Genomic DNA, 12,402 nt, shown 5'->3' with positions numbered 1-12,402 from the left:
GTAAAAGCAGGAGACCTGCGGGCAAACGTTCCTAGTTGGTTTTACAGGTAGAATAAAGGCTGAGAAATCGTGACTGCACATGCTTCTAAATGATACTCTGCTAAAGATCTTAGTTTACAACTTAATATAATTTAGATTTAAAACAAACAACTTCCTGTATAATCCTAGTGTATATCATATACTTGTTTGTGTCAAAACCATGGTAATACTTTCATTTGTATGATATCATTCTAAGTGTCCCAAAGGCTGTAACACTTTCTTACACCTGAGTGAATAGGGAAATTAATGTATTTACTCATCATAGTTTATTGCGTTGAGCTCTAAATAAAGAATACTTAATGTTCGTAGTAGTATCGTGTGATACTCCACACTACTCAGTAATATTTATATATTTATTCAGTGTCTTGCATTCTCACATACAGATTATTAGGTCAAATTGTCATCACGGTGAACTGGGTTGTGCTATTATTCCAGTTGTACTGGTGATGACCTAACGGAGACTTCTTGCAGTTGCTAAATGCCTTGGCAGGCATCACGTAACTAGTGAGTAGCAGCTCCAAGACTGGAATCACGGTTTTCTCAGACAGAATTTAGAAAGTGACTGCAGGTCACTGTAAGGCTTGCTGAAGCATGACTAGAAAATGGGATACTTTGATTAACTAAATGATAGTTAGACATTTGTTACCCCAGCAAACCCTTGGGTACCTAGTTTTGTGCTACATTCATCAATTTGTTTGTTTGTTTGTTTGTTTTTGAGATAGAGTTTCACTCTTGTTACCCAGGCTGGAGTGCAGTGGTGTGATCTTGGCTCACTGCAACCTCCACCTCCTGGGTTCAAGCGATTCTCCTGCCTCAGCCTCCCCAGTAGCTGGTTTTACAGGCATGCACCACCACACCTGGCTAACTTTGTATTTTTAGTAGAGACAGGGTTTCACTATGTGGCCAGGCTGGTCTCGAACTCCTGACCTCAGGTGATCTGCCCACCTCAGCCTCCCAAAGTGCTGGGATTACAGGCCGGATGACAGGCACAACCAGCCTCATCAATTCTTAAAATTGAAGGATATGTATAAATGCTACATAAAAGACTGAACCATCTATTAGTCGGTAGGAAGAGAGATGCTACAAATGTGTAAGTAATCAATTGCCAGAGGAATTATAGGCAGCATTCCCCAGAAGTTTCAAAAATAAGAAAAGATGATTAGAGGCCAGGTCGATTTTTTTAAAAGTTCTCATTAAAAAAAAAAAAAAAATCCAACAAAATGTAAAACAAGCAGCAAAACCCCATATTGTAATAGCAAATATTTCAGTGGGCTTCTAAGATGATCTCCGCTGCAAACTCAGTAAGTTCACCTAAATGATTATGTTTTCAGTGAAGTCTTAGGAGTGTTTCTTCTTTAAGAACTGACTAAAATATAAAGTCTCATTATTATTGATTCTTCCAGTTAAATTTAGTTCTGCTTGATACCATACATCATATTCCTGCCGTGTTCAAGACACTCTTTGGGTTTTCAAGTACTAAACTAAAGGATAACACAGTACTGCGGAGGTTTCTTGTCCACAATTGACTCAAGCTATCCTTTGCTGGGTCTGAGGCCAGTTGAGGCAACACTGGGCTTGCTGTACCTCTGGGGGAGACACTGAGCCCTGGGTCTGCTGCTGTTGTGTTAGCAGCCGCACCTTTCCTGGCGCGGGAAGTGTTCTCTCATCAATGTATGATTTGCAGCCTGCTTTTTTTCCAAGACCTTCCCTGAAACTCCTGTTTGTGTAGTAGTTATAATCCTTGACCTTGGTCTGTTATTCTAGACTAAGATATGTGCTGTTACTATGCTAATTTCATAAATTCATTAACATTTTAAATGAGGTTTTGAAGTATTCAAGTATGATTTTCTTTGGAGCAATTTATACTTAGCTACCCAGCATGCTGGGTTTTTTTTTCCCAAAGAAGTTATCATTTCTTTGGGATGTATTTCCCAGAAGCATGGTGCAAAGGCTCTATTTTATGGACTAACAAGGCAAATCCATCTATCATTTATTCGTCCCTTTATCATTCATTGTATGTCTATTTGCCTGGTGTGTTTAGTCCTGGGGACTCAGTTTTGAAAAGACCTTGACTTTTAAGGTACTGTGTTTGCCTTCTAGGCGCTTCCTGTTTAGTTGAATGATAGGTAGGCAAACAATTACAGAGTAAAGAAGTAATATTTAGCTCTTCCCAGGGAAATCAGGGAAGGCTTCCAGGAGGAGGTAAATGTTTGAGCCAAGGCTGAGGGATGTGTGCAAGATAGCTGGCAATCAGAAAGCATGACCGTGTAGTAGGCAGAGGACCTGGCATGTGTAAAAGCGAGGAGGCAGAAGAGACAGGACGTTTGCCATGACCTTTCAGTGGTGCAGTGTTACAAGAGGACACCTCTGCTGTGGTGCGGAGAAGAGGTGGGAAGGCAGGCCATGTACGCAGGAAGTGTGTCACAAAAGGCTTTGGGAAGAAGATGATTTTATTCTGTAGGGGGCTAAACAGCATTGAGAAATGCTTAGCAGGAAGGTGACAGAATTCTGTCTGCTTTGAAAAGAAGCTCTGCTGTGAATGTGGAGAAGCAGAGAGCCTGGGGGCAGGAGGAGGGCAGGGAGAGGGCACAGGCGCTGCAGGTGAGAGGCGACTCAGAGCCCCGCAGCGGGGATAAAGAGCCGTGGTTACAGGAGGTGTTTCGGTGTTCGTGTATGGGGTGTCGCAGGAGAAGGAAGGGAATCTGCGCAGATTTCTCATTTTGTTTAGACGCTTGAGAAGATGATGGTGTTAGTTATTCTCTGGTGTAGAGAGTACAGACAAAGTGGAGATGACCTAAATGGGGAGATTGTCTCCGGGTTCAGACACATTCATTTTATAAATGTTCATTTTGTGTTTCATTTGTAGGATTAGAGATTTAGAGTTTAGAGTTACATTACATAACTCAATTTCATTTTCAGAGTTCTGTAATTAAATAAGTATACCTAATATATGATTCTATATAAGTCTTGTTCATTTGTAATGATGACCAGAAGGAAAGGAATAAATACATCATTTCTAACTTGGTGACTGCTGAAGACTTGAAAAAAACTCACTCATGTTTGTGTACTTCTTGTGTGGCATTTATAGGACCTGGTAATGATGCTCATGAAGTAATTTGTTCCTTGACAGCATATGGGTTGCCATCTAGGTGCTGCCATAGCATTAATGCCGATGCAATTTAGGTCTTTGAGAAGATAACAAACCTAATTACTAATGCAAGGAGAGAGAACATCTTTCTCATTAATTCATTCCTAAAACCTTGCATTTAGTTTAATGTGATAGCTAATATACAGTTTCAAGGAGTAATATAAAAACCACCTGCATATGATGCTACTGAATTTTGTGAAGGTAGTAGGGTAATTTGTGAGATCGAGAGTAACGTGCAGGGGGTAAAATGAACAGCCAGAGCCACCTCAAAGTGTTTATGTCAGTCAGTCCTGTCGTTAATTGATGTCTGTAATCAGTTTGGTTCTATACAGGAAAATTACTACGAATTAAAACAAAGTCGTTACCACACCCTTCTTACACAGGATTTATTTCAATTTATAAAACATGTGTCAAGTACCCAGGACATACCAGGAATGTTTAAGGTGTTTGGGACACATCAAAGAACAAAAGAGACCAAAATCTTTGCATTTTTGATCTTCTAATTCAGGGAGACACACAATAGCCCCATAACTCAATAAATCCAATCTGTTAGAAGGTATATGGACAAAAAAGAAAAAAAAAAAAAAAGAGTAGGGTGGACAGGCAGACTGTCCTAATTAGGCAATTGGGCAGGGTAAACCTCGCTGAGAAAGTAAGATATAAGCAAATGCTACAAGGAGCTGAGTGAGTGAGCCTATGGGAATCTGGGGTAGGAGTCTGCATGGTGGGGGCTCATGGAAGCTCTGCCAAACAGAAGAGAAGGAACGAAGATAATTCCAGCTTCTACCAGTGACCTCAGATATTCACTGCATCTGAGAGGTTGTGGGGGTAGCTTTGAGGGGTTGATGATCTGGGTGTTCCTTCTTGCCTTCCGCCTCCACTTTCCACTACACAGTTGAATTCCATTGCTAGTGCATGGCATTGGAGACTATTATATGTCAATTTCCTGTCCTGTTTCAGGTTAGAGATGACAACAAGAGACAGCACCCATGCCTGGTGGAGTTCTCCAAGCTGCCTGAACAGGAGCGCAATTACAACTTACAAATGTCGCTTGAGACCCTGAAGTGAGTTTCTTAACTTTTTCTATTTTCCAATCTGTGTTTCCGAAAAACACAAAAACCAAAACACAAAAACAGGTATCGATGTTATATGTTAATTCAGCTGTGAAGTGATTTTTAATTGCAGCTAGAACTTTTGATAATGCATAAGTGGATTGGATCAGTATTTGTTGAGAATAAGACTTTGACCCTGTTCATTTATGTCCTTTTGTTCTACATCAGTATTTCGCAAAGGGTGTCCTACAGATATTTATGGGAATTATGGATGATGAGGATTTTGTGATCTGTTGCGGGAAGTCAGGGACCCTGAATGGAGGGACCGGCTGAAGCTGTGACAGAAGAACATAAATTGTGAAGATTTCATGGATATTTATTAGTTCCCCAAATTAATACTTTTATAATTTCTTACACCTGTCTTTACTGTAATCTCTGAACATAAATTGTGAAGATTTCATGGACACTTATCACTTCCCCAGTCAATACCCTTGTGATTTCGTAAGCCTGTCTTTACTTTAATCTCTTAATCCCATCATCTTCTTCGTAAGCTGGGGAGGATAAATGTCGCCTCAGAACCCTGTGATGATTGTGTCAGCTGCACAAATTGTTTGTAGAGCATGTGTGTTTGAACAATGTGAAATCTGGGCATCTTGAAAAAAGAAAACAGGATAACAGCAATGTCAGGGAACACCAGAGATAAGACTTCTGGCTGCGGGTGAGCCGGACAGAACAGAGCCATATTTCTCTTCTTTCAAAAGCAAATAGGAGAAATATCGCTGAATTCTTTTTCTCAGCAAGGAACATCCCTGAGAAAGAGAATGCACCCTGAGGGTGGGTTTATAGACGGCCCCCTCAAGGCATGCCATCTTTTGTGGTCTAAGCCGAAGGGATGAAATAAGCCCCGGTCTCCTGTAGTGCTTCCAGGCTTATTAGGATGAGGAAAATTCCCACCTAATACATTTTGGTCAGACAGATTGTCTGCTCTCAAACCCTGTTTCCTGATAAGATGTTATCAATGACAATGCGTGCCCGAAACTTCATTAGCAATTTTAATTTCGCCCCATCCAGTGGTCCTGTGATCTCACCCTGCCTCCATTTGCTTTGTGATATTTTATTACCTTGTGAAGTCTGTGATCTCTGTGACCCACACCCTATTCGTGCACTCCCTCCCCTTTTGAAAATTGCTAATAAAAACTTGCTGGTTTTAGGGCTCAGAGAACATCATGGATCCTGCTGACATGTGATGTCTGCCCTGGACACCAAGCTTTAAATTTCTCTTGTGCTCTTTCCCTTTATTTCTCAAACCAGCCAAGATACTTAGGAAATAGAACAGAACTCATGTAACTATTGGGAGTGGATTCTCCCGATAGTGATCTGATACAATACAGGTCCACAAAATGTGGACTGTGGACCAGGGACTGGGCCAGTCACAAATTGTTACTGATTTGTGACTAAATAAGATATTAAGAGTAAGTATTTATAAACTTCTATACCAATTTAGGGAAGCAGTTTTACATATATTGAATCTAATAATTTAAGAAATGTGAGGTCATAGCCTATATGTCTTCATTTTGAGAATTCAATTTTCTCTAACAGTTTTATTGCATGATATCAGAAAATGAAACCCGAATATTAAAAAATAAATTACTTCTTCACCATAAGTAATTTGGGAAGCACTGATTTAATATATTTAAAACATGCTAAATTCAAAGAGTTAAATAATTTCAAAATTTTTGCTGATGGACTTTTCAGAACTTTGGGGTGAAGTCTGTTTATGGTATTTACTAAACTTATTTGACCATAGCAGCCTCTTTTCAGAGCATACCTTTGAGGACTATTTATCTGAGCAACATATCTTTGGTTTTGTTTTAGTTTTTTAAGGAGCCAAAGTCAGCTGGGCACAGTGGCTCATGCCGGTAATCCCAGCCCTTTGGGAGGCCAAGACCAGTAGATGGCTTGAGCCCAGGAGTTTGAGACCATCCTGGGCTACATAGTGAGACGCCCTGTCAACAAAAAATATAAAACTTATCTGAGCATAATGGCACACACCTGTAGTCTCAGCTGCTCGGAGGCTGAGGTGGGAGGATGGATTAAGCCTGGGAGATTGAGGCTCCAGTGAGCTGTGATCACACCACTACACTCCAACCTGGATGACAGAGCAGGACCCTGTCTCAAAAATACTAGTAATAAAAATAAATTTAAAAGGAGCCAGAGTCTTACTATGTTGCCCAGGCTGGTGAGCAATGGCAATTCATAGGCTTGACCATGGCACACTGCAGCCTACAACTCCTGAGTTCAAGTGATTCTCTGGCCTCAGTCTGGGTATCTAGGGCTAAAGGAGCTTGCCACTGCATCCAGCCTGAGCACGTGTTTTGAGAAAAGCTACTGTAGAGTATTTTATATCACCTGTAAAGGCAAATTTGCTTTTTAGTGATTGTTGCCAATTTACCTCTTGATTTTGCCACTTAACTTTGCGGATGGAATAATGGGACTGCAGTGGAATAAAGGAAGAAATATAATTTCAAATTTTGATATAGAAAAGTAAAGAGAATGTTTTTGCAAAGCTGGTAACTTTACTCTTGTCCTCTTTCCATCCCTGATGCCCTGTAGAACTGGATTTGTTCAAATAGATGACTTATCCTAATATGTTTTTATATTATGTACAAAACTATACTTTAGTCCTTTTTGCTTGTTTCAGTTTTGTTAAGAGTCATAAGGAGTTATTTACACTGGAATTATTTTAACAGGGACCCAGAACACAAAACTTAAACTTCATTTCAAATTCTAGAATTTGGGCTCAGTTATGTAGTCATGAGCTCTACCTAACAGTGTTTGGCTTAATGATGGACTGCATATAGGATGGTGGCCATGAGATTACAATGGAGCTGACAAATTCCTATCACGACATCATGGCAGTCCTAACATCCTAGTGCAATGCATTGCTTTTTCTATATTTAGATACCCAAATACTTACCATTGTGTTACAGTTGTCTACAGTATTTGGTAAAGTAACATGTACAAGTTTGTAATCTAGCTGCAATAGGCTCTATCGTATAACTTAGGTGTGTAGTAGGCTCTGTGATCTAGGTTTGTACAAGTATACTCTACAATATTCACATAATGCTGAAATCGCCTAAAGACCCATTTCTCAGAGTGTATCCCCATTGTGAAGTGATGTATAACTCTATATCCTCCAGGATGCAGATTGTCTTGTAAATAAACATATTAGGCATAGATTGAGCTTAGGTTCTACTAGGAACTTAAAAGAAGAAGTGATAAATACACATCAAGTAAACTGAGAACCAGAGGTTAAAAATTACAAGGTTTGCTTGTAATAAAGAATACAGCCCTGTGTCCTGAGTACTTGGATTCAGCATCTCTGATCTTACTTTGTGCTCTTGACATGAGGCTTGTATATTTAGCTTAGTAATTCATGGCAGCTCATTATTTCTTCATCTTTTGCAACAGAATGTTTTATTGAAAGGTCATGGTCTAACATAATTTAAATTTGCAGTGCGTTCCCTATCATTTTAGCAATTGACACCTGAGCCAGCTATTGCAGAGAGTAAATTCTGGACTGTAGAAATCTCTGTATTTGCATTTAGCATGTTGTGCCTTTGACTATTACATGTAATCCAGTGTCATGCCTACCAGCTGCTGGTGGCTGGTTTGGTTAATCTTCAGACTGCACATACTGTGGTTTTATTCTCTCTGATGAATGTAAATCACCCTCTTCACAAGCAAATGCTTAACATTTCTTTGTTGATTTTCTTACAGCTAGTTTATATGGTTTTATGATGGACTGATTTTTATTTATTTATTTACAAATCGAATTAGGGGAAAACACCTATACTTCTCTAAGATTCGTACCATGCCCAATTCCAGGGGTTTAGAGAAAGTACAGTACTGTCTTCCTGTATTTCCTGTATTCACTTATTTAATTGGCAGTCCCCAGAGCAGGGTAGGTAAGAACACAGACTCTGGAGTTGGGTTGTCTGGACTTAAGGCCTTATTCCACCAAAGAAATGTTGCTGAAGTCACTCAACTCCTCTGAACCCTAGGTTTTCTTCTCCTTAGTAAAATGAGGATCATAATGTATTTTCTTCATGGATTTATTATAGGGACTAATAGGCTATTGATAAAGCCTTTAGCAACATATGTCTGACAGAGGAAGCATAGTGTAGGTTTTTTTGTTTGTTTGTTTAATAAATATATCGTGGGAGGGTGAACAGCTTCATTTGTTTAAATCTTTAGAAGTTCCAAATAACAAATAAGCAGAAATTATTCCAGAATATCCCTTATTTCGGGTTGAGGAGTGATTTAATGAAATATGAATTTTGGGTGCTGTTTCTGTGATTTTTTAACATAAATTGTTGACAGTGACAACTTACTTTAGACTTTCATCATCATCATCTGTGTATCGTATAGTACTGCAAAACTGGGACACTCTCAGAACAGCACAGCTTGGTGGATCATGCCTGCCAGACACCCCTCAAATGTGATCAGTGTTACCAAAGGTTCAATTTCTGGTTTAGTTTTTATTATTTTCCAAATTCCAGATCTAAATTTCTGAATAAACAGTTCACATTTTAGAAATAATTGGTATAAGGATTTTTAATCAACATATAATACACATTCATAGAATTTATTTCTTTGGAAGTTAGCAAAAATATGGTGACACTACAATGATATTTTTTCCCCTAGCCAAATATTTTTCCTGAAAATTATTTTTAGATGATGTAGTGTGCTTGTGCACGTATGTGGCAAAGGGTGGGACGAATAGTAGGGACCCAGGACACGGGGATGGGGAGGAAAGCAATATGGAAGGGAGACAAATAACTGATAAGGGGAGAGGTGGAATTTTTGTCCAAGACAGCCAGTTAGTTTCTCTTTTTTTTTTTTTTTTTTTTTTTTTTTTTTTGAGACGGAGTCTCGCTCTGTCGCCCAGGCTGGAGTGCAGTTCACGCCATTCTCCTGCCTCAGCCTCCCGAGTAGCTGGGACTACAGGCGCCCGCCGCCTCGCCCGGCTAGTTTTTTGTATTTTTTAGTAGAGACGGGGTTTCACTGGGTTAGCCAGGATGGTCTCGATCTCCTGACCTCGTGATCCGCCGGTCTCGGCCTCCCAAAGTGCTGGGATTACAGGCTTGAGCCACCGCGCCCGGCCGCAAGTTAGTTTCTCATACCTCTTTTCCTCTTCCTCCTCCCGCTCCCTCCCCTCCGTTCCTCACCCACCTCTTCCTTTCCCCTCCCCTCCTTTTTTTCCCTCCCTTCCTTCCTTCCTTCCTTCCTTCCTTCCTTCCTTCCTTCCTTCCTTCCTTCCTTCCCCTCCTCCTCCTTCTCTTCCTTCCTCCTCCTCTTCCTTCTTCCTCCTCCTCCTCCTTCCTCCTCCTCCTTCTGCCTCCTTCTCCTTCTGCCTCTCCCTCTCCCTCTCCTCCTTCTCCCTCTTCTCCTCCTCCCTCTTCTTCTCCTCCCTCTTCCTTTTCTCCCTCTTCTCCTCCCCCTCTTCTCTTTCTCCCTCTTCTCCTCCCTATTCTCCTTCCCCTTCTTCCTCTTCTTCTCCTCCTTCCTCTTCTCCTTCCCCTACTTCCTCTTCTCCTCCTCCTGCCTCTTCTCCTCCTCCCTTTTCTCATCTTTCTCCTCCTCCTTCTCCTCCCTCCTCTTCTCTTCCCTCTTCTCCTTCCTCTTCTTCTTTTCCTTCTTCTCTTCCCTCTTCTCCTCTCTTCTCCTCCTTCCTCTTCTCCTCCTCCTGCCTCTTCTCCTCCTCCCTCTTCTCATCTTTCTCCTCCTCCTTCTCCTCCCTCCTCTTCTCCTCCCTCTTCTCCTCCCTCTTCTCCTCCTCTTCCCTCTTTTCCTCTCTTCTCTTCCTTCCTCTTCCCTCTTCTCCTTCTCCTTTCTCTTCTCCTTCTTGCTCTTCTCCTTCTCACTTTTCTTCTTCTCCTCTCCTCCTTTTTCCTCCTCTTCTTCTCCTTATCTTTCTCCTTCTCCTTTTTCTGTCTCTTCCTCCTCCTCCTCCTCCTCTTTCTTCTTTTTGGTTTCTTGCTGGCAACAATCTTCCCTACTTACTTACTTATTTATTTGAAGGAGTCTCGCTCTGTTGCCTAAGCTGGAGTGCAGTTGTGTGATCTCAGCTCACTGCAACCTCTGTCTCCCAGGTTCAAGCGATTCTCCTGCCTCAGCCTCCCAAGTAGCTGGGATTACAGGTGCCCGCCACCACCTCTGGTTATTTTTTCTTTTGTATTTTTTTTAGTAGAGATGGGGTTTTGCCATGTTGGCCAGGCTGGTCTCAAACCCCTCACCTCAGGTGATCCACCTGCCTCGGCCTCCCAGAGTGCTGGGATTACAGGTGTGAACCACTGCACCCAGCCAATCTTCCCAAGTTCTAAATGTGAATCTTTATGTTCAGTCCTGGGCCATTTCTTCTCAGTGTGCAAACTCTCTGAAGGTGTTCTCACCACTCCATGACTTAATTACCACACAGGTGCTGATACCTCCCCAAATGTCCATCTCTACCCCAGACATCTGCTCTGAGTGACAGAATTGTATGTCCTATCATTCCATTGACATTTTCCCCTGGATGCATCAGAAGCGCCCTAGACCTATATAGCCTTATGTCCCCTGTATTTGCATTTGGGAGTCCATTGAGACTTTCAACATGCGTAGCTCTTCATCCTGCTACACAGGCAAGGAACCTGGGAATCACCTTTGACTCTTCCCTTAGTTTCATTCCTACTTCTAACCCAAAATCAGGTCCTCCCAAGTATACATCACTCTTCCCCCATCCTCCCTTTCCACAGCAGTCACTCTGGTCCAAGCCACCATCATCTGTCACCCACACTACCATTGCCATCTCCTACCTGGTCCTCCTGCTTGCCTTCTTTATTCTAAACACAGCAACCTGAGTTCATACATACACATGCATTCATTCGTATGTTGCTTAAAACTGCTCAGTGGCTTCCCATGGAACTTGAATGGAGTCTGATGTCTTCACAAGTGTGTGCGGGACCCAGACAATTTGACACCTCCTGTTTGTCATCATGCCTTGCACCAATCTTTGACTTTGCCTTGTTCCTTATGTTCCAGCCCTCATGGTCTCTTCCTGGTAATGAGTTAAACTTTTTCCTGCCTCACCTATTCTGTTCCCTTTGCCTGGAAAATTCTTCATTTCATCCTTAAAGGAGCTCCTTGCTACTCATCCCTCAGGTCTTCATCTAAATATCACTTCCCTGATAAGAATTTCCTCACCACTTCCTTCACTTCCTTTATAACACCTGATAGTGTTTTTATAACTCTCACCACAATTTGTAATACCACTTTCTGAGGTTATTTAATACTTGTCTTCCCTTCTAGACCAGTGGTATCCAATTTTTTGACTTCCCTGGGCCACATTGGAAGAAGAATTATGTTGGGCCACACACAAAATACACTAACACTAATGATAGCTGATGAACTAAAACAAAAATCACAAAAACATCTCATAATGTTTTAGGAAAGTTTATGAATTTCTGTTGGGCCACATTCAAAGCCATCCTGGGCTGTGGACTGGAAAAGCTTGTTCTAGAGTGTAAGCTCCATGAAGTCAGGAACTATAATTAAAAACAAACAAACAAAAAAACTTTATTTTTTAGAGCAGTTTTAGGATCTCAGCAAAGTTAAAGGGAAGATACAGAGACTTTTCATATGCCCCCTGTTTCCACAGGCAGCTGCCCTTAACAGAATGGTACATTTATAACAATTGATGAACCTACATTGACACATTGTTACCACCTGAAGTCCATAGCATGATTTTTTTTTTTAAATTCACAATCATGTGCCTCGTCCTAAAAAGGTATCCAGCACATAACATTCTCAGATGCCAACTTGCTTAGATATTGCAAATGTACCTCAAACTTTGTGACTTTTTTATACTTTCAAATCTCAGGCTTCTTTCAGTTTCCTTCCCTTGTTGTGTTAAGTGTCCCCCAGAACACAACTCGGATATCTGGGAGTCATCCTGGACATATCCCTTCCCTTCACCCATGGCTTTCTATTGATCTTTTAATCCATCGACTTCTTTGTTTTCTTCCATTACTAATGTTACTATCACCACATCATCAACTCCAACATGATTGCCACCCTATACTAACCTAGTCTAAGCTACCATTATTTCACATGTGAAATTAT

The 12,402-nt window shown here is 41.1% G+C and overlaps 1 protein-coding gene across 10 annotated transcripts in view; it reads left to right on the top strand.

Moving 5' to 3' along the window:
- RYR2 (ryanodine receptor 2) overlaps nt 1–12,402 on the top strand; it is a 787,495-nt gene that overhangs the window by 460,663 nt on the left and 314,430 nt on the right. For all 10 annotated transcript variants that reach the window (XR_012434021.1, XM_065543167.2, XM_065543147.2 and 7 more), the window contains exon 24: nt 4,148–4,251. Coding sequence is in view for 9 of the 10 variants with exons in the window: in XM_065543167.2 (XP_065399239.1) it covers nt 4,148–4,251 (104 nt within the window). In the remaining variant the exon portion in view is untranslated. The remainder of the gene's footprint in view (nt 1–4,147; nt 4,252–12,402) is intronic.

Source organism: Macaca fascicularis, chromosome 1 (assembly GCF_037993035.2).
Source record: "Macaca fascicularis isolate 582-1 chromosome 1, T2T-MFA8v1.1".
NCBI classification, from domain to species: domain Eukaryota; kingdom Metazoa; phylum Chordata; class Mammalia; order Primates; family Cercopithecidae; genus Macaca; species Macaca fascicularis.
The sequence above is the reverse complement of the archived record's forward strand: the minus strand, read 5'-3'. Positions and strand labels throughout refer to the sequence as shown.